The sequence below is a fragment of the Diabrotica undecimpunctata genome, chromosome 3, assembly GCF_040954645.1.
Source record: "Diabrotica undecimpunctata isolate CICGRU chromosome 3, icDiaUnde3, whole genome shotgun sequence".
Lineage (NCBI taxonomy): Eukaryota > Metazoa > Arthropoda > Insecta > Coleoptera > Chrysomelidae > Diabrotica > Diabrotica undecimpunctata.
Window position 1 is genome coordinate 73,120,700 of NC_092805.1, and position 24,603 is coordinate 73,145,302.

Consider the following 24,603-nt stretch of genomic DNA (forward strand, 5'->3'; position numbering starts at 1 on the left):
CACATCCTCGTTTGTATCCAAACTGATTATTTGGTAGTAATTTTTTGGTATGGACCCACCATTCTAGTCTATGTTTTAACATTCGTTCCAAAGTTTTAAATACACAAGAAAAGAGAGAAATCGGTCGATAAGATTCTGCTGAATTTGGATCTTTTGCAGGCTTTAGAATCGGAATAACAATGATGTCTTTAAAAAAAATCTACCTCAGAATTGTCTTGAATGATTCGATTTAAAAAGTCTAATAGAAAATGTTTTGCTACTTCTGGGAGGTTAATAAGCATGGAGTATTTGATATGATCGTATCCTGGACAATTATCTTTACGATCATTTATAGCGAAAATTAGTTCATTATAAGTGAAAGGTTTTAGTAGAAAATGATTTTTTTCAGATGGGGTTGAATCTATGTAGCTGGATTTTTGAGGGTTCGCAGTTGGTGGTGCAACTTTAATAAGAAAGTCATCAATCCATTTTTGATCGAAAGATTTTATTTTTGATATTGGTTTTCTGTAAATTTTTCTAGCTTGATTCCAAAGAGTTGTAGCTGGTGTATTTTTATTCAGGGAAGAGACCCATTCAATCCAATGTTTCTTTGCTATATTTTTTAATGTTTTTTTGGTTCTAGCCGAGATCTCCTGGTATTGAACGTAATTTTCAAAATTAGTGTTTTTTTTGTAATTTATTAAAGCCAATTTTCGTTGTTTGATAATATTGTCACAATCAATATTCCACCAAGGGGGTGGGTGCCGTTTACATTTATAAGGTTTATATTGGGGTATAGCTGCTTCTGCGGCCGTATTTATATTATTAATGAAGGAGGAGTACTGTTCAGTTAGATTATCCGAGTGACTGTTGTTCGTATCGTGCAAAATCTGAATCGTCGAGGTATATAACGCCCAATTGGCTTCTTTAATATTCCATTTATTTTTAGGAGATATTTCATTTTCATTAATTGCAAAAATTAATTCTATAGAAATGACATAGTGATTTGATCCTAGGGTATCAGAGATGACATTCCAAGATGTTTTGTTAACTAGTTCAGGTGAACAAAAGGTTACATCAATAGCTGAATCCCGTTGATCAGGACGTCTTAAAATCGTAGGTTCTCCATTGTTTAAAACAGTTAAATTTAAATCATCTGCGACATTTATTAGTTGTGATCCTGTGGTATCATTATTATGACAGCCCCATATAGAGTGGTGTGCATTAAAATCACCACCTATAATTAAAGGCTCATCAAACTGTTCAAAAATTTTTACCCAATCTTCATATATTGTTTGTATTTTTGGAGGTTTATAAATAGATACAAAATTTAAAGACAAAGTTCCATATTTAACTTGTACAGCACACACTAAAATATTTTCATTGTAATTTATATTGATCTTATGTTCCACAAATTGAAGAGATTTGTGTACTAAAATTGCCACACCAGCATAGCCATCGTTTCTGTCATTGCGTATTATATTGTAACCACTAAAACTATATTGTTGATTTTTTTTAAACCAAGTTTCGCTTATAAGCGCAATGTCGATATTTTTATCAAAAAGAAATTGTACCAGACTATTTTTGTTAGCTATAGCAGAACGTGCATTCCATTGCATTATATTTAAATTGCGTGTTTTACGATTAAATTTTATTGGTTTTTCAAAGTATCCTCCAATACTTGTTCTATACTACTTGTAATTACGTTAATATCAACAGGTTGTCTGTTGTTACTTGAAATTATTTTATTAATAAAGTCCATGATAAAAATTGATAAATTGCTAGCTATACTGCTTTTTTTGATTTCCAAACTAGAGTAGTTTGGTTTATTTGAATTTATTGTCAAAGGTTGTGAAGGTCCAAAGGTGAATGGAAATAATGGTTTTTGAACAGATGATTGGATAGTGGGAGAGTTTGATTTTCTCTTTTTTTTGGTTGGAGGTCTATCCCTCGCATGAGTTTGTTGGGAAAAGGAATTATTTTGATTGCCATTGAAATTTGTAGAGATTTGATTACGATTTGGATGAGATAACGATATACGATCGTTGTTAGGAAGTTCTGGAAAATGTTTGTCATAATTTGTTAGCGGTGAAAAGGAATTGTGACTTACTAAACTGGATAAGGAATTCTCAGATATTTCTTTGGCTTTCTTAAATGAGGTTTTTTGCTCTATCATTATATTTTTATTTTTTTTTTGATTGTCATAAGAGGGACACTTTTTTGAGATAAATACGTGATCTCTGCTTTTGCAGTGTATACAAAAAGTCAAATTTTTATCACAATTGTGTTTATCATCTATAATCTCACCGCAATTTATACACCTTTCCTGAGTACTGTTACATTGTTTAGATACATGCCCATATCTCAAACATTTGTAACACTGGGTTATTCTACCTACAAATTGTTCAACTGAAAAAAAAAACTCGATTAAAAGCTACGCGATTTGGTAAAATATTCCCCTCAAAAGTAACGACAATAGATTTTTTAGGTACAAATTCGACTGTTTTGTCTTCTTTTTGGACTTTTCTATTTAACCTATATATGTTAGTAACGCGTGAGTCTGATTCGATATTTTCCATAAGATAGTTGATATCATAACGAGTATCCACGTCTCTTATTAACCCTTTAATTTCTAGTAAATGGTTCGGTATAAATGCTCTTAAATTTTCTGATTTCAGTAGTGGATGTTTTACTAAATTATTTGCCTCTAGAAGTGATTTTAATAACACTTTAATCCGGTTTCGGCCTATACTTTTAATTTCAAGAATGCTTTTAAGATTAAATTTTTTAAAAAGAATATGACCAACAGTCATTGGATGCAATCTACCTAAATTGTTATTGTCGGTACTTTCTATATATACCCAAATATTTTGCACGTTGTACTTATCTGAGAGGAGATTGAATGTTTTCGGTTCCAACTGCTTCGCTGTTTTCTGGACATCACTATCCTCACTAGATTTATTATTAATATTATTAACACTTAAATCACTGTTATTCATGTCAGTATCTGTCGTCATAAAAGACGTCCCTTGTATATTTTTGTCCCCCATCGGGGACCGATATTATTTCGTATTAATTATCAGTTTACACTTTTTAATTATTGTCTTATATGTAAAAAGTTAAATCCAAACACCAAGTAATTAAGAACCGGCTCGGCCTTTAACGAAATTAACGACTGACTCGGTCAAAGGAACTATCGATACTGAACAGGTTAGGATTAAGAACGAATATTTCCCATCAAAGTGTTTTAAGAGTTCTGCATGAACAGCAATTACACTTACCACTATCGACAAGTCCAGGAATTGTTACCTGACGATATGCCACTTAGAGTTGATTTTTGTGAAGTATTGCAAAATAAAGTTCTAACTGCTCCAAATTTTTAAGCAACATTCTGTTTACAGACGATTCCACATTTACAAGACAAGGTATGTTCAATTCTAGAAATATGCACTTCTGGGTTGAAGAAAATCCAAGGGCTGCAATGGAAACTCACTTCCAACACACGTTCAAGATAAACGTTTGGGCAGCTACTTTAGGAAATAGTTTCATAGGATACCACATCTTTCCCGGAAATTTAAATGGTAACATGTATTACAATTTTCTAGACAATATTTTACATGATATTTTGGAAGACATTCCATTACAAATACGAAGAAACATGTTTTTCATGCATGATGGTGCTACACCACATTACACAAGAATTTGTAGAAGGTGGTTACATGAACATTTCCCTGATAGGTGGATAGGCCGGGGTGCGGATGCACCGATTCATTGGCCTGCTCGTAGTTGTGATCTTAATCCAATGGACTTTACGGTATGGAGTTATTTAAAATCAAAAGTGTATAACACTCCAATTAATACAGTAAATGAGTTAAAAGACAAAATTGAACAAGTATTTACCGATTTACAAAACATTAACATTAAATGGATTAATGCGTTCGCTAAATAAAAGAATTAGATTATGTATTCAACAAAATGGAGTACATTTTGAACAGTTGTTGTGAAATATTATTTTCGCCGTTAATTAATGAATTAATGGAGAAAGTAATTAAGTATTAATTAAGTTTTCCATTAATTTGTAATATTATTGCTAACACAAGTGTCAATTCCAAAGCATACTTGATGAATATTAAGAAATGTAACGATTACAATAAAATACATGTATACCTTCGAGTTTAAATAAATCGAAAACGGTGATATCTATCGAAATATTACAAGATCACCTTTTTTACGTAGAAAAGTCTAAGGAAACAATTTTTAAAATATTTTATTTAAATATGTAAAAATTTAAAAACATGTGACGCAATAACCCCCACTTACCCTCCAAAACTACCCTGTATTAATATAGGATGTGGTAGGTGGTGACATGAAATTAATTATCCTAATGAATAATATTTGAAAAAATAAGAATTTCAATTCACCCTTGTATCTCCCTTATTATTCAGTTTTATAAAAAAATTTACATAAAGAAGTACCCTTATTTTTGGACGTACTATGAGCTCTAGAAATTAATGTACATAATTCTGGACAACCTTGTATATATATATATATATATATATATATATATATATATATATATATATATATATATATATATATATATATATATATATATATACAGATTGAACCAATTTAAAACGGAACATACAATTTAATATATGTTTGTTTGAACTGCATTTGAAATAGTGGACCAATATAAAACTTGGACAAAAATAAATACATACCCGGTGATAGACATTGTATAAAATATCGTTCAACTATCTGTCTCCTTTAAAGGAAAGAGGAGTTTGCCTAATAGTCGGAGAGATAGAGCCGAAATTTTGAACTGATCAGTAATATGACATTTCTCTATTGGAATATATTCATTGTATCTGGGTTAAGACTTTGCCTTACAGGCGGACGTCCCTCGTGGTACAGGGGGTGGCTATACAGGGATGAAGTTGAAATTTTTTTCGGAAAAATTAACGATCGATAATATGGCTGAAAATTTGCCCAGAGTAAGATCTTGGTATAACTAGACGAAATCCCAAAGGGCGGGCGCGAGAGTGGATACATAAGGGGTGGCGGACAGGGGTGAAGTTGCAATTTTTTGGGGAAAAATTAACGATAAGTAATATGTCCGCCATTTTCATGGCTTATTATTTAGCCCCTAAAAACTCTAAATCCAAAAGGGCGGACAGCTGGGTTGGTACAGAGAGCCACAAAACGGGGTCAAATGTACCACTTGCCTGCGCATTTTAGGTCTCGGTAACAATTTTCAAACTGATTTTATTATGATATTTTTATACCGATTGATTTGAAAATTTGTATGCTCACTGCTGTTACTATTCTGAGAAGCGTCAAGTAGAGTTTTCCTCAAAATTTTCCAAAAAAATTTCCGTAAATGAAAATTTTCGTAATTTTTTGAGGTAAAATCTAATTTGTAGAATCCTTTCAATTTTCTGTAAGTTATACCATGATTTTTTTCCAAAAATTTTCAAACGATTTTTCCGATAAGAAAAAAAAATTTAGAAAAACTTCGTCATTTTTCTCACTCTCATTGATGTTATCACATTCATAATCTTCGTCACTTTTACTTTCAATAATATCACATTCATTATCTGCTTCTTTTTCAATCACTACTTCTCGAACTGATTCTGGCATCTGAGGTCCACTAAACCATTTGAAGTTATATGTTTCATCTTCAAACTCCCAACCATGTTCTTCAACAATCAATTCTGTTGGTACTTTTTATGAGCATTTGTCCAAATATTTGAAATATAATGAGCTCGCAGTAGATGTTGGTGTAATTCATCTTGACATGGTGGTAAGCTTGAAGCATCGAAATTTTTTAGTTTTTTTTTAAGGCTCGTTCACATCATGCAACTTATACTGCCGGTTAAATAGTAAAAATCTGACATCGTTTACTTTTCTTTTTGGAATTGTTCTCGTCAGTCCTGTTCCATATAAGTGACTAAGGTTTCAAAAACTTCATTACAATCGAAGTCAGTCAAATCGAAGTTGAATAAAAGCATCTTGATACTTATTACATTTAGCGCATGCGTCTAGAATTACTGATCTAAATGAACGCGCATCATTATTATTTTAATATTTTAAAATAATAATGATGCAAAATTAATGTCCAAACAGAATTTGTAAAATTATAATTAACTAATGAAAAAAAATTCAATCAACTTGAAAGTTAAAAAAAAATCGGTTGCCTGTAAAGTCGGTTTTACGGGCGAAGATTTTACGTGACAACGTCTTTTTCTCGGTAGAATATTTATTGATATGAATATTATTAAATTGCACAATAGGAACAAGGAATTGAATGAAAATAAGAATTGCACAAATTTTAACTATAGAAATATATTTTGTTTACTAAAACATTGTACATGTAAACTTAAACTTAACTAATTTCTATTTGAGTGATTTTGTTGAGGATAGGACGATGATAGGAGAAATATGAAATGAAAGGAAGTGTTTCTGCTGTAATGTGTCTTGAACGCCAAGAACGCTCGAGAAAGACAGAGACACAAGCACGGAAGCACGCACCGATTCAACGCGCCTAATTCTCTAGTGCTGCGCGCGCAGCGGACCGATCATGTTTGAGTGGGAGAGAGACGCAAGGCATTCGCCGGTCCGGCGGGCCTCTCTCTCGTTCGGTGACTCACTGTAACAGACGTGAGCGGGCGTTACACTTTTTCATGAATGACTCCGAGCCACAACCTAATTTAAGACGTTGTCACGTCAAAAAAATATTGAAAATATCTACAAAGTAAATTTCAAAACTTAAAAAATTGATAATTCCACTATTAAATTGATTTTTATTAATAATTATTTATAAAATGTTAAAGGAATTCTACAATTTGAATTTTACCTATTGATAAATAGAAATAATATATTTTGTATTTGATTATTAATGTAATAATAAATCAAATTTTTCTTATATCTGAACAATCATTATTTATGCAATGTAAATTTAAAAACCTTTTTATTGTAATAAAAAATAAGTAAAATTACTATTTGTTATACCAAAAATATTTAATAGTTAACATTATAAATTCGGCCCTATCTCTTGGACTATAAGGAAGCGATAAGTGGATTGACAGCATAATAACTGCTTTTTAAGTCTAGTTTTTCAGTGATTCTAGGCAACCTATTTGGGTGGAGTTTTGACTTGTTCTTGAATGAGTTCCGAATCCAGTAGCCCGCTGAAGTATTGGATTTTTATAATATAATTATTTGACAACCTTTTGTTGGCCAACCACCTAGAGCGGAGTTGAGCCGAAATACATTGATTTCGTATGTTCCGTTTTAAATTCGTTCAATCTGTATATATATATATATATGTTCTGGGAAGACGTTCTTATCGTTTGAGAAGTTGGGCTTCGCATATGGCATCGCTGTCGATCGGATATGGAAGTGTGTTGTAACAGATCTTGGTTCGAGCTTGCAAAGTTTTGCATGACTCAAGATTATTTATTGTAAGGTATAATAATGAATCATCGTTTCGCGCAATGTATTTATGTGTTGTTATTAATATTGAATGAAGACCTGTTCGATTATCCAGTATTGGTATTGGATAGAGACGATATAAAGTATGTTGTTCTGCATCAGTTAAAGGAATATTTAAGACGAATACAATTCTTGTGTCTAGTTGATAGGCTTGTAATTCGATAATATCTAGATATTGAGCTAGATTTGAAGTATAGATCGATAATGGAAGATTATTTTTTTGTAATGATTGTGATATATGCCTAAGCGATTCAATTAAGTCAAACGGGGTGATGATTGAACTATGTAATATTTTTAATCGAGCAAAGGTTATGGCATTTACTATATCATTTAAAGAATCTTCGATAAATGAATAGATTTCCATTAGTAATTTACAAAAGTTAAGTATATCGATTTGAGATTGATAGAATTTTAATTGGTCAGAGATATCCATTATTGACTCTCGAATTTCTTTAATATTATTGTTGAATGTTTCCTCATCTATTTGTAATTTTCGGATTGTGTTGTTAAAGTTCTCAATAACAGAATTGGTAACCGATATTTGATTTTTTAATAGGTCTTCGATTTGATACTCATCGCGGGTTATTTTATTTATACATTCATTGACATATTCGCCATCTGACGAATCTAAGTTTCCGGTAATTGATTTCCATATCGAACCTATTCCGTTAATAAGCCCACGTTTCCCTCGGAATGTGTATTGCAATGTGTGTATCTAATAAATTTTCTAAGATTTTGTCAATAACGTCTCTGATTGGTTGCAGGTCTTTATATACAAGGAGGGTCCATTTGTCGTTTGAAATTTTGAGATTGGATTCTTCATGAAAAAAGATTCCAATGGTGTTGTTGATTGGGGTTGACGCATAATGGGAGTGGATGACTGGAATCAGTCCGAGGAATCTGAAAGAAAATTACTCATGATAGGGTTTTAGTCTATCAAAATTCACTCATTGTTCTATTGGTTTGGGTATTTAACAAAGTAGCAGAATTTATGTGGATTTCTTGGATTTTGAAAGGGCCATTAAACTCATACTCATACTAAACTTATATATATATATATATATATATATATATATATATATATATATATATATATATATATATATATATATATCCCAGGTTAGGATTAAGAACGAATATTTCCCATCAAAGTGTTTTAAGAGTTCTGCATGAAGAGCAATTACACTTACCACTATCGACAAGTGCAGGAATTGTTACCTGACGATATGCCACTTAGAGTTGATTTTTGTGAAGTATTGCAAAATGAAGTTCAAATGTTAATGTACATAATTCTGGACAACCTTATATATATATATATATATATATATATATATATATATATATATATATATATATATATATATATATATATATATATATATAAGTTTAGTAAATAAAAATTGCTGCTAATGCATCTCAAAAATAATTAATATAAAAATGTCCTAATCTAATAAATGCTTCTCTGAAATTTTTAGTATAATTTTGAAAACATCTAAAGATCAGAAATTCAAAATCTAAGCAAAATTTATAATTATATTCTTTTTTTATAATTTATGTATAAAACTTGTAAAATGTCACATTTTAATTTAATTTTCCATATATCTGTTACATTTTTTCAGACATCTATCAATGGTGAATAAATCTTCTTCTTTTTTGTTACTAAACAAAAAAGAATTTTTAAACAAAATTTTATTTTTGACAATATAATTGTCAAAAATAAAAATTTTAAGTTGGCATTTATGACATTGAGGCTTATTTGTAATTGGTTGCTGTTTTAACTTATTTATAAATTCAATTGTTTTTGTATTAAAAAAATGTTTTCAAAATTATACTAAAAATTTCAGAGAAGCATTTATTAGATTAGGACATTTTTATATTAATTATTTTTGAGATGTATTAGCAACAATTTTTATTTACTAAACTAATTTTATTCGGTTAACAAGAGTTAACAAAAATTGTTTTTTCTTTCTAGTTCTACTTTGTAAGATATTTTGTCTTTTTTAGCAGCTCTTGATAATAATTGTAAACACAATTGAAAGCTCGAGATAAAAAATAGTTAACCAATAGTCCTTTTATTGACTCCAACCCATCCAAAACAGTTATATATTTTTTCCAAACGAGTCACAAGTACTTCTTTTTTCTTATTAATATATATATATATATATATATATATATATATATATATATATATATATATATATATATATGTATATATATATACATATATATACATATATATATATATATATATATATATATATATATATATATATATATATATATATATATATATATACATATATATATATATCTATATATATATATATATACATATACATATATATATATAAATATATATATATACATATATAGATATATATATATATATATATATATATATATATATATATATATATATATATATATATATATATATATATATATATATATATATTATTAATTACTTGTGATTTTGAAAATGTCGAATGAACAATATTTATCACATGTGAACGACAAAATAAATCTACAGTATTGATTATAGTGCTGGAAAAACACTTGGTTAATCTATAAGTCATTCAAATAAACAGGAGTAAAAATGTAAAGAGTCTTTGAATATTTTCAATAATGTTAATGAAAAAATTATCCATGCTGGTCACAATTTGTTATTTTAAGTTAAATTTTTGATTCTACAAAAAAATAATAAAATACAAAAAAGGTAATTATTTAGAAGTTAGCCAAAAATTACCTATATAACCTAATTTTTTTTTAATTTAAATATTTTTTCTAAACCTAATTTTAACCCAAAAAGTTTGAAAAAAATCAGAGGATTTTTGGGTATTAAAACGTACGTTCAAGAATTTTTTCAGATTTTTAAAGCATAGAATTGCTGCGGAAAATTTTTTTAGAAAAAACACATTTTTGCAATAGAGGACCCCAGGGGCCAGCTAGGGATCTAAAAATTTGGCAAAGGTGTTTCTGAATATGTACGTTTAAGTGCCCAACCCCAAATAAAAATCCGTAGCTTTTACCATCCTTTCGCACTATAGCCTTTATCACACTTTTTCTGACCACTGCTTACAGCTTGTCTCAATTGTTAATTATAATCCGTTGACTTTAATATCATAGATATAATCAGCCCACGCTGTCTCGTCGCTGTCGTCAGTATTAAACAAAAAAAAATTAACCAATAGATATCTCAAAGCCATATGGAAAATAGTTTTTGAACAGTAAACGTAAAGATAAAATTTACCAATATATGAAAAAGATGGAAATTTAGAAATATAAATTCATCTAGAAACAGCACAAAGAAACTGATTAAAAACCAGGAATATTTGAAAACAGAGGGAAGAAGTGTATAGTGTATATATATATATATATATATATATATATATATATATATATATATATATAAGTGTATATTTTTCAAGGAAAATCAAGTGTTATTTTTAATATTTCCATATTTATAAATAATTACAAATTTTTACAATACTGTTTCATACCATTTGATGTGAGCTGAACTTCCTGCTCTAGATTTCATATTTGATCTAACTGTATCCTGTATTTGTACTGACATTCTCTATATTTCATGAAGTTTATTGGAAACAAGACATATATTTTTTATATAAATATTTCTCATTTATACAAACGAAGAAAAATTTTGAAATAAATTAAGTTATTAAAAGAAATACAAATAGGTTTCCACCAAAACAAAAGTCAGAAACATATGATAATTTGGACAGATTTGTGTGCCAAAGAAAGTAAAAAGACTTGATCTTCTAATCTAGTAAAATCGGTCATCGATGAAAGTGTCTTTGGCCAAAAATACACTAATTTTAAAGGCAAAACTAAGGAATGGAAATGTAAAATTTAATAATGTCGATTTTGCTATCACATTATAATTAATTTTAGTACTTACCAGTTTGACCTTTTCCTAAAGTTTTTTCCAGCCTGTAGGGCCCCACGTACTGGTGCACTTCAGGCGAAGGATTCGAGTTCTCCTTCTGCATTTTGCCAACAAACCTCAGCAATAATTTCCCAATTTTTTATGTCACAATTTAGCCACTTGTTTTTGAGCATCGCCCAACCGATCGTTGGTATTCCGCGGACAACTATTCTTCATGATTATTATTTGTTACGTCAAAGAAAATTAATAGAAGCGCGATTTCACGGATTTTTCCTAATCGAGTTTTTTTCTGAAGGTGATATTGACATCTAGGAAGTAGGAAAAACTATTCATACCTACGGCACTTTTCTCATTCATATTTTAACACAACCGACCATTCAAAAAGAAAAACTCCGTAAAGAGCCCTAACTGGTATTTCCGTACATATTTTACCGATTTGGTGAAATAATACCACCGAAATCAGAGAGAACAGTGGGGTGGTAAAAATCAATAGTGAGCTGGGATACTTTGCAGGGTGAAAATTCCCTAGCTGGTGAGAATTGTTTGAAAATATTTTCGAAACACAGTCGAAAAATTGAAGTTAATTTTAAAAAATCACGCAAAACACTTGGGACTATTTTTGAAAATTGTAACACGTGAATTATTATCAACCCTTTTTATGATACATTAGGGCAGTTAGGATTTATATGACGCAATCGAGCAGCGCGGCGTTGAGGGAACGAATTAAGGAACGGGAGGAAAACGCAACTGGGCGGTTGTAATATTCACTACATATCCGATGAAAGAAGCGTAATCATATCATTTGAATATACGGGGTGTAGTTAAATATAATATGAATATTTTTATTAAAAAGTATATATTATTTTTTTTTACATTGTCACATTGTCTACAGTTTAGAAATAGTCAAAAATAATTATTGGTTCTGCTCGAAACACTAAACATTATACATTAACGCCGCAAGATAAAAAAAATCCTGTTGTTAGCTGTATACCATACGTTAAATAAAAGGTAATATAAAAACATATTTTTTGTAAGAGTTATATTTACCTAAAAGTTTATCTAAAAGGGAATACTTAAAATTTAAAACATTTTCGGTGTTATTAAACCATAGTCAATGAAACGTGTAGCCTCTTAAAAATTATGGGTGTAAAAACTTAAGTTGCATTATAATATTTATATTACATTTTAATATGTTAAAATGATGAAAAAGAGTTCGAATTTAATAGTGAGGAAACATCATGAAATTGAAAAAAATGTCCGCTGTACGGTTAACATACCTACCTAAAGGGTTAACTCTTTTTTAAGTATGGTCTCGTAATAGACCGTCGGATTGAAAACCGAATTTTTCTTATTTTCCGCAACTTTTATAAGGTAAAATTTTTCGTTTTCACGACTTGCAATTATGCAAGTTCCTTATCGTGAAAACTATCAAACTTTCAAGTAGAATGAAAAAAAATCACGGACACTGACCTATTAATATTACATGTTTAACTCATAATTAAAATCCTTAGGAACCATCAGTCCTTATGGCAAAATTGTTGAAAATAGCATCAATACTTCTATACCGATTCGTAAAATGGCATAAGGGAGAAAATCGTTGCAGCACATGCAATTTTCTTTACGAAGGAAAATTCAATTTTCACGCAGATTTACCTATTAAACAGTTTATACATATTTACTCTCCTTGATTTCATCTTTCATTACTTTCAAAGACATAAGACATAAAATCGTGGCTGAATTTCTATTGAAATTCGACGTTCTATAATGTTACTTTCCAGCTAAGTCCAAATTTATTGGCCTTATTTTAACAGTTTAAATTTATTTAGGCTTTTTACCCTAATTTTTTAAGTAGCTGCATAAACTTTTGTGTCAAAACTTCACTGATCATAGTTTGATACGACCAAAAATGTTTTAAATTTTGATAATTCTTTTTGGATAATTTTAAATACATAGACTGAAATGTGTATACCACTTATACTTAATATTCTCTAATTCGTAATATTTTATACTGTCGTCCTTTCTTTCGATTGTTCTTTAATCCATTTATTGCAAAATTATTTGCTTTCATATTCGATTTATCTGGTTTTGATCGGTTTCCACTTTGTCCGTGCATTTCACAATGCTTTTAAATTAGAGTGTACCATTAACCACTACTTCGACCTCTTTAAGTTTGATCTTATTCTTTGCAATTTGTTTCCATATTGATTATTATGCCTATCATTTCTTTTTGGAAGAAATGCCTTCATTAAAATTATTTTCAATTTATTAAATTTTTATTTAACCTATTTTATTTAATTATTTTATATTTTGTATGTCTATTAAGTTCTTTTATTATTTAAAAAGGCACTAATGTTAGAATAAAAGTCCGCGATCCATATGAGAAGGCTTTATTGCATAAAATAAACTATAATGATGTTATTTACAGGTACACAAAATTACGGATAATTGTCTGCAAATTAAAATATCGGACACCCCCGTCGTTAAGTGTTTTCGTCTTTCGTCTTTTTCGGCGTGCATGATAATTTAAGTCTATTCAGTTCGAGCGACAAATATCGAATCCCTCGTAGCTCAGGAATGTGTGATCTCGTCTACATTTTTCCTGTCCCTTTCGCCCCTCAATGGCTTCTAGTTTCTGGCGCCTTAAGCATATGGTTTAAGTGGTATCTTGCAGTGGCGTAACTAACGAATAAAACTATGCTAAATACTTATACTCAGAAATATTTCCTACATTCGGCCATCCTGCTAGAAATCCGACTCGGATTCTGACTAGTTCTCTACCCACCCATGCCTTCATATATTTAGCGCACGTTGATGTGCTCAGGGGCCTTTATGATATCCTGACTTTTTCATATCATACCTATCATTGGGCTTAACATCTACTATCACATATGGTCCGAGATATTTCTTCCTCAGCTTGAGTCCACCACCAAACTGCGTTCTCTTAATTGCAACTAGGTCTCCTTTTCTATACATTCTCGGCTTCTTCCTTCGCAAGTCATACCTGCGCTTATTGTCCTCCTGGACTTTGATTAACTGACGTCTATTCTCGTTTCTTAACATGTCTCTACCTTCATCATATTGTTTGATCACATCCTGCTCTATTATTTCTTTCATCCTTAGATCGTCTTTATTCTTCATCTTTGTCCCAAAAATTACTTCGAATGGCGTAGCATCAATGCTTCTTTGATAAATGGAATTAAAAAACTGTTGCAACTTATAAATATGCTTATACCACTTCTTCGGTTCCTCTATACTCAATTTGGTTAATACTGTGATTAACGTTCTATTGACACGTTCTACTTGCCCATTGTCCCTTGGCACACCTATCGTAATATTAATTTGCTTAATTTCTTCACTTTGACAATACTCTTCGAACTCGTTCGCTGTAAATGCCGTACCTATATCGGATAATATTCGGAGGGGATTTCCGAAATCCTTGTGTTGCCTCTTCATACATTCTATGACTTCTTTTGCCGTCGTTGATTTTGTAGGATAAAACCATGCGAATTTAGAAAAATCGTCGATGATCACCAAAATGTGATTATAGTTCTTGTTGGTCGTAGCTAATGGTCCTAAATGATCAACATGAAATGTTTGTAAAGGTGCATCGATTTTTACTATGAGATGTAACCAACCCTCTTTTTTACCTTCTTTTCTACTTCCTTGTATACACTTAATACAATTTCTTACACAATGCTCGACTTTTTCTTTGAGATTAATAATATAACATTCTCTTTGAATTAACTTCTGTGTTTTTGTCACAGCAAAATGTCCTACGTCGTGTAACAGTTTAATTACTTCTGTTTGCATTCGTTTCGGAATAACTAACAATTCCTTACCTTCGTCATATTTAAATAGAATGTTGTTTCTAATCAGAAAGTCCTCGTAAGCTTCCGTAGCAAGTATTTTCTTTATTGCTTGAATGTGGTTAATAAATATTTGAAACACTGCAGGACTATTACACAATCGGAACGGACACCTTAAAAATTCGTATTGTCTGTCTGGGGTAACGAATCCAGTGTATTTAATGTTATCTTTCTCTATTGGTACATGGAAGAATCCATTCTTGAGGTCTATTGTGGTAAAATATTCTGCACCTTGTAACCGATCCAATACGTCTTCTATTAAAGGTAATGGAAACCTATCTTTTATTATATTCCGGTTAAGTTTTCTGTAATCACCGCAAACTCTGATCTGTCCGTCTTTCTTTTTCACGAGTACAATTGGACTTGCAAAATCAGATGTACTAGGTCGAATTATTTTTTTCTCTATCCATTCCTCAATTTGCTTACCTACTTCTTGCTTTTCTGGTATTGATAGTCTTCTTGGATTTTGGTGTATCGGTTCTTCGCTACTTCGAATTATTTTCATTTTTATATCTGTAGTCTTGGTCTGTCGCGGTTCAGAATTTTCCACAAATTCTTTTATCTCCATCTTAATATTTGGGTCTTTTATATGTTCCAGTTGAAGATTATCATCGTGTGTCGCCTCGTCAACGGCAATCCTCATTTTCATAAATATTATCTACTTATTTTTTGCTTACAATAATTCCATCTTCGGTTATGGTAACCTCTGCTTGTTTTAGTATATTGTTTCCAAGAATAACTTCGACGTCTTTCCAAGAAATGTTCGCCTTGAATTTCCACTATTATGTTAAAAGAACCTAAAGTTTTAACCTTAATCTTATATACTAAAACGCTAAGCCCTTTTCTTGTCCACCACTTTACTCAAAAACCATATTAGATAATTAAAATATTTTTTCCGAATATTATTAGTATTACGTATGAGATTGTCAAGATATACTTTTGGTACAAAAATTCACTTCCGGTTTTGAGATGACCGGAAGTTAAAATTTACTTTAAGTTTTAGACCTTACAATGTATATATGGATCGAAGGGTCTCGTCGAGACGAATCTAAATATGTACTTCCGGTTGCGATCCGACACCGGAAGTGACCCGAAACGCGCATAAAACGTCAAGATAGAGCAAATCGGATTCGTGATCAGTATGCAAAATTAACTGCTAAATGATATCCATGTCGACATTTAATGAACTAAAAATTGCATTCCGGTTTTGAGGTCGACTTCCATAATCACTTTTTTTTACTTGCATTATTATTGATGAATGTTATGTATAGTCTTGCTTATATTGTTTGTATTGATCTCTTAATTTTTCTCGCAAAATAAAAATTTCATTTAAAAAACTCGATGTCGAGTTGGTCCGCTAGTACCTCCTAATCCATTTAACTCTACTATATTCTTCATAAGAATGATGTCATCAAAGTGCTTTTCAAAAATATCTTGTCTCATTGCACTTATGTCACTTCCTGTATCAAGCAAGGGTTGACCAAGGATTGATTGACCAAGGCTAGCAGTTATCATTCATTACAAAGTCCCGGAGTAAAAAGACAGGCTGTCCATGCCCAGATATCTGGAATTGGCAATGAGAAGCAAAGGACGTTGAAATGGAGCATGACATTAAACTTAGAAGCACATTTCAAAAATGAATTTAAAATGAAGACCGAAGCACTTGTGCTACGAAAAATATCAAAGAATATACCGGAGAAGGAGATACGGATAAAAGAAAGGACCCATAGAAACTTAGTCCTGGCGGATCCAAATTTTAATGAAACAGGTCCAATAGAGAATCATCTGTCGGGAGCCAAAGAATATAATTTGTAATTACTGGACGGAGTAGATCGAACAAAGGATGGTTTGCTAACCCAAAATACTAAATTGGGTTGAATAATGTCAGAAATAGCACAGCAGGAGAATATCTCTAATCTACAAGTACTCAGTAGGATATCCAGGCGACAGATGGATGAAGAAACAAAAAAATATAGGGAGTTAGAAGAAGTACTACTCTATTCTTTCAGTAGAAAAAAAGAGAGAAAAATATTATAAAAGAACAGTAAAAACGGATAAGGAAGGAAGATTTGAAGTTAAAATACCCTTCAGTTCTAATACAAGCCAATTAGGAGACTCAAAACAGCAGTCATACTCGAGACTTCTGCAATTAAAGAAGAAATTTTGAAGAGACGGAAACCTAGTAGTAGGGGAGCCCAAGCGGGGATTTCGGGATTTACTAAAGCGCGGCAGATTATTATACAGAGAGAATCCTTGTACCCAGTTAAGTACTTCCACCAAATATGAACCCCATATATATGGCCGCCCGTCAAGGATAAAGGATCAGATTAGTAAAAAAAAATTGATCATCTGAAATTCTCGAGCGCGTCAGATTAAGGTAGGGTGAGTTAGTTACATGCTAAAGAGTGTATATTCCACTAATCTGACAATTTGAGAGTGACGCAAAGAAGGGGGAGGGCGACAAAGTTGTAAAAAAAAACGTCATCTCGACATTCTCGAGCGTGGCTAAATTTTTTTTTATTTTGAAGGGAATAATTGAAGAATTACAAAAAATATATAATCTGACGATTTCCACAAGCCGAAGTAATAAAAATTCATCGATAAAGTTTAATACGTGCAGCTACGTGATGCCTATATTCCCCTCTCCGCGTTTCTATTCCTCTCTCACTCTTTCTCTATCTCTCATACCGTCCCCACTCTGGTTTCTGTTGCCATGACGCCATGACAGCTGATCACACAAACGCGTTTGTGGCATGATATTGTTTACAACGTATTTCCAACGTTTTTGCTCATTTTGTGATTTTAACATAAGTAAGGTGAATTTAAGTTTATAAATATTTACTATGAGTGATAATAATATAAAGTGTGTATTTTGTGGTGAAGCTACTTTGCAAAAAACAATTAAATTTACATTAGACACATTACAAAAATGTATAAATATTTTAGAATATCGTCGAAGCAAACCGGTTTTCAGAAAATCCCGAACAAGATACGATAATCTTGAACTTTCGAAAGAATCTTCATTACATGAAGTCTATCACGCACAGTGCTACAAATTATTTACTGCAATAAAAATACCACCAGACTTTCAGTATTTACAACAGCAACAACAGCAAAGTGTAGTGGAATATGATAATGCATCAGAAGTTCAGAGGAATAGCTCAGAATCACATGCTCCTGTTTCTGGAGAGTGCTCCAAGTCACATGTTTCTGTTCCTGGAGAGTGTTCTGAGTCACAAGTTCCTGTTTCTGGAGAGTGCTCCAAATCATATGCTACTGTTGATTCCACATCTACTGAGGCTGTTGGTACATCAACAGATGAGTGAGTTTTAGTATGACTTTATGTAGTAAATATTTAAAAAAAAAAGTTATTGAATTTTTTTTTTAGTTAAATTTATAGACCAAAAAATCATTATTCAAAAAAAAAACCTAGGGGACATCCATTAATTATGTGAGCTCGAAATGGGGTCCAATAGAATCTCATTGAGTCTCACTTACACCGAGGGGAGGATAATTGAAAATCTGACGTCATCTTAACAAAATATAAATTATTACAAATATTAAAGAAAAAATTATTTTAAATAACAGATGATATATGTCCAATTATATCAATCGAAAAAGTACATGAGTCTCCATGGATTGAGTGAAAAATTGAGAAATGTACTATTTTTACCTGTTTTTGCTTTAAATTTCATTTAATTTGAATAAATTATCTATAGTATACCGAAACGGTTATTTTCCCGAATAATAAAAAAAATTAGTTTAAATAATTTATAGCGTAAATCTCATTAAATGTCACCTAAGGGGGGAGGGGTCTAAAATGATCGAAAAATAGCTGACGTAATTAATGGGTGTTCCTTCATTATTTCTTGCGTCAACATAACTATTAATACCATTATAAAACATGAACTAATCTATTTCTTTTATCAATCTTTTAATTTCATAATATAATCTTCAGCTTTATTATGTTATTGTTAAAAAATTTGCAGAGCGGGAGAATACAGCAACATTCAAGAAGACTTGGAGGATTTCAATGATTCATTCAACACAGATAAGCCTGTCGCTCATAACGATTCAGCATCGCAAACTTGCTTCATTTGCGAAAAACAACGTAAACGGCATCATGGTCGTGAAGTTCGCGTAGCTATCAGTAGATTAAAAACTATAGAGAATGTCAAAAATGCGGCCACGGAACAAAATGATATATCGATGTTGGAAAAACTTAGTTCTTTCTCCGATGATTCCAAAATGCCTTACCATAAATGTTGCAAAGATCAATATTTACGAGAAATTTATAAGGATGAAAATAGCGAATTTCTAAGAAAAAAAAAAAGATTTACAATACTGCGTATACTATTATTTGTGATATGCTAGAAGAAAGAGTGGTCAAGAATAATGAATGCTTATTTTTTGACTACATAAAAAAAGAATATCAAAAATTGTTAGAACAGCAAAGCAGTTTATTGTCTGATTCTATTACTATTTCTTCGTTCTCAGACCGTCACTTAGAAAGAAAATTAATGGAAACATTTGACAAAAAGATTAAGATTATTTACGCTGAGAAGAAAAAGTTTATTGCTCCATTTTTCGCCACTATTTTGTCTTACAAGGATTTATTTAAAACGATGGCAGTAAAAGAAACAATTCGTTCAGTTGCAACACAACTTCGCGAAGAAGTCCTTAACTCAGCCAGAAGAGAATTGCCTGAAAATTGTACAGCTGAAGATTTGATGATGGGAGAGTGGGATAACGTGCCAGAGCTTCTTACTTATTTTTTGGAATCCTTCATTTGGGGCGATGTTTCTCATATATCCAACAAAGCACGTGAAAATAGAAAAAAAAAGAACGAGCTTTCTATTTTTTCCATTGGACAAGATCTGATTTACGCAGCTTCTGCCCACAAAATTAAAACATCTAAGCACATTACCCTTGGTCTGGCAGTGAAAAGCCTATGTAACAGTAAGAAAGTTGTTAACATACTGTCAAAATATGAACATTGTTGCTCGTACACAACTCTAGAAGAGCTAGAGACTGAGCTGACATTTTCAACGGTAAATAGTGCTCACGTATGCCCTGAAGATATCCTACGTCGCCCGGATTTGAATACTGGTGTCGCATTCGACAATTTCGACCGCTTCGTAGAAACCCTAAATGGTAAAGATACTCTGCATGATACGGTGGGGATAATTTTTCAGGATATCGTGCAAAATCCGGATCCGGTGTCTGTGGAATCTTCTAGCCCTAGTGTACCTGAAAATTCAACAACCGAAGAGATTGAGCATGGTAGTTTTTCGGAATTATCCGTTACTACCACAAAAACAAAAAACCGAAAACGCAGGACTTTTGAAGAAGTTACTTTCGAAATGCATCCATTCACCAAGAAATTAAAAATTACCTCCTGGAGTCAGCTAGATATCTCAGAGCTTAATAAAGCTCCAGACAACTTGACTATGTCGAAACAGCTGGACATTACGTGGATGTTATTACATAAGTATAAAATATCGGACGCCCCAATGTGGGTTGGATTTCACAGCAAGATTTTGGTAGACGATTCACGAATTCAAAAAGTTTCATATCTAACTCCCATAAATGAATCTCCCACCAACAATTCAACTGTCTTGAAAACTCTAGAATTGAGTCAGGATATTGCAAATGAATGTCAAGCTCCCTATATCCAGATCACCTATGATCTAGCTATTGCTCGCACTAGTTATTGTATTCAAGCTCAAGAATCTCCACGATTTGACAATATTTTTATTCATTTAGGAGCCTTTCATATTGAAATGGCTTTTTTCAAGGCACTTGGCACTTTTATTGAAGATTGTGGACTGAGCAATATCATGACTGAGTGTGAATTGATCGCTAATGGTTCAGTTTCAGGTTTTATTAGCGGAAAAAATTACAATAGATGTAAACGGTTACATTCTCTCGTGGCATTGGCATTGCAGCAATTACATTTCGAAGCGTTTTTGGAAAACGAACAATTGACAGTTGGGGAATCAGTGTTAGAATATCAATTTTACGCAATGTACATCGATTTTGTAAATCTTTACCACTTATTCGTTAAAAGTATTAGAGTTGGAGATTTAGATTTGTACGTATATACCATTGCAAAAATCGACAGCTTATTCTTCTATTACAATCAACCCAACTACAGTCGATGGCTAGTGTACTACCTTAATTTACTACAACACATAGATAACACACATTCAGGCCTCCGAACTGAAATGGCTAAAGGATCGTTTGGAATCAGAAGAACCATCAAGCCTTTTTCACGAATTCCTGTGGATTTAACGTTAGAGCAGACGATAAATGGTGATGCTGCTCGTCGTCTTACTGGAATCGTTAACATCACAAATTCAATTGCTGCTAGACAACGCTGGGCTAAAAATCATGAGGCGCGAACAAGAATCATATCTCATGTACTTACTCGTGCAGGACTTGACAAAAACTACCATGATATTGCTGCTGATCTACACCCAGATAGAATGAAAAAACAACACATCCAAATTGAAGCTTTTTCAAACAGTGTCCTGCAGACCATTAATCCATTCTCTTTTTCGATTGATAAGGATCAGTTGTTTAACATTTCAACAGGGCAAGCTGCCCCTCCAGAAATTACAAACTGTTTGCTAAAGACAGTGTCTGGAGGAACTTTTCTGCGAGATCAATTCATAATGGAATGCAATTTAAATTCAGACAGATTTCACCAACCATTAAAAAAAATACGGTGCTGACTTTTGCAAATCTCAAGAAGAAAAGAAAAATAAAAATTGGTGGAAAAGTGCACGAAGTTAAATTGCAGCGGGACTTATTTGGTCGGTTATTAGCTTTATCTCTTGACACGTCTATAGACCTGGAAAAAGTACTTTGTTTTCCTATAACTCCTATCCCGTTATCGCTGTGCCATATAGATGGTTCTTTAAACAAGACTAATAAGTCAGTACTAATTCATGAGTTAGAGAAACAAGTTGAAGATGTGGAGCAACCGCCATCCCAAATTGACCTTCTAATTGTAGATGGCTTCTTTTTTTTAAATACTTTTAAAGAAATGCCCCGTAGTTTTGGAGGTGTATCAAAGAAGATATTGCAATGCCTTATCAATAACACTGCAAGTAGAGTTGCTATTGTATTTGATCGCTACTTTACACCTTCAATCAAAGACTATGAGCATTCTCTTCGTGGCAGTGTAGATGACAAGGAATTCCACATCTCAGGTCCTCAACAAACAAGAACAGCAGATTTTACAAAAGATTTGAAAAATATAAAGTTTAAAGAAGCTATTGTCAAGTTTTTCATCGATCATTGGGCTGATCAGGAGATGGCAGCGATTATCGGTAGTAAGGTAATTTACATAATACATGATTTGTGTTATGAATATTCTGTTACTGATAATAAAGTAACACGCATCATTAATTATGAGTTGTCATGCCCTGATCACGAAGAAGCGGATACGAAGATAGCATTTCTTACTTGCCAACAAAAAGAAGATTCTACTATTACTATCAGAACATCTGATACTGATATCGTAGTCATTATGTTGGCGAATATGGAACACCTGCAAGCAACAGTAGAAGTTTGGATGGATATTGGAGTTGGCAATGCACGCCGATATATCGACGTATCTGCTCTCTACAATAAATTAGGCCCAAAAATTTCGAAGGCGCTTCCAGCTTTGCATGCGTTCACTGGTTGCGATTTTAACCCAGCATTTTACCGACGAGGGAAAAAGAAACCTTTACAAATTCTGATGAGTTCAGAAACTTTCCAACAAGCATTTCTGGATTTAGGATCAAAGGAGTATAATCTGCAGGATTCTTTAAACGTCATACAGTCTTTTACTTGCCACTTGTATGGGCTAAAAAAGTTAGATGATGTCAATCAAGCCAGGATTGTCATCTTCAATAAGACGTACAAGGTAAAGGACACATCACAACCCTTCTCCTTGAATATCCGGAATTACGATGCGTGCAACTTGCCACCCTGTCAATCAAAGTTACTCCAACAAGTGTTACGCACAAGATTCATTGCATGTATGTGGAGTAATGCCCATAATGCAAAAATTATTGATCTTTTACCAACGGACTATGGATGGAAAATAGTCGACGGAAAGTTCGAAATGATCTGGTTTGCAGGTGATCAATTGCCGAAAGCGTATGAAGATGTAGTCATAACACCTGATACTCTTGAGGATACTCCAGAATTAGGTATATTTTTTCCCCAATAATTATACAGGTTATTCATAAAAAAAAATATTTGTAAGTATTTCAATGATTTCTTGTTACAGATACGCAATCTGAGGATGAAATCGAGCCAGAAGAAGAAGATGATTCTACCGATGAAGATGAAAATTAAAAAAAATACTCAAAAAATTTCATTGTTTATAATTATTTTCTTGTAAATACAAGTATTGTACGTAAAAAAAAACATACGATTTTTTATTTGCATGCTATTTCCTGAGCTTTTCAATTAATTAAGTTCAATGATCTAAAAAAATTAAAAAAAAAACTTTAAATTATCAGATTAGGCGAACCCCCCCAGATAATCGTCAGATTATGAGACAGCAACATCTAGGGCTTATAGATAAACCATATATATCTTAATCTGACGCGCTTGAGTATTTCAAAATGGCGAATTTTTTTTGCACATTCTAATAACGGCCGCGAGTTCGCGTCACATCCAAATCGTCAGATTATTATATAAGAGCTTTTTATCAGGTTCACTTAACATCCCCTCAGAAAATCTGACGCGCTCGATTAAATTTTTTTTTTTTTGATTTTCAACCCTTACGTACGACCACCCCCATCATGGAAACAATCAGATTAACATACATACATTCTTAAAAATACGTAGGACATGGATGATATCAATATCTGACGCGCTCGAGTATGTCCATGCAACAGTTTTTTTTTACATTTTTGAAAATCTATAGCGGCTGCCCCCACCGATGAAAAGGTATATATTATATAAGATTTTTTTCTTTTTATCATCTAAGCTTCGCAATCCAATAGGTCTCTATGACGCTCGAGTAAATCCCGATTTAGCATCGTGGGCTCCCCTACTATAGAAAATGAGTACAGAAAATTTATGAAGGAATATGAAGACTTAGGATACATGGAGTTAAATTCAATAGAAACAGGCAATAAACAAGGGTATTACCTTCCTCATCATGCAGTACTAAAAGAGGATAGTAGCACAACAAAATGCAGGGCCGTGTTTGACGCTTTCGGTAAAAGTTCAACAGGAATCAGTCTCAATAATATAATGTACTCTGGACCTCGTTTGTAACAAGATCTTACAAATATATTAATAAATTAAAAGTCGTATAAAATAGCATATACGGCATATCTAGAGAAA

General features: G+C 32.1%; 1 protein-coding gene across 1 annotated transcript in view; it reads right to left on the reverse strand.

Moving 5' to 3' along the window:
• sff (BRSK family serine/threonine-protein kinase sugar-free frosting) overlaps window positions 1–11,758 on the reverse strand; it is a 649,872-nt gene extending 638,114 nt beyond the window's left edge. Inside the window, exon 1 of the mRNA XM_072526060.1 lies at window positions 11,393–11,758. Coding sequence (XP_072382161.1) covers window positions 11,393–11,483 — 91 coding nt within the window. The 5' untranslated portion in view covers window positions 11,484–11,758. The remainder of the gene's footprint in view (window positions 1–11,392) is intronic.
• Between the last annotated feature and the right edge of the window lie 12,845 nt (window positions 11,759–24,603).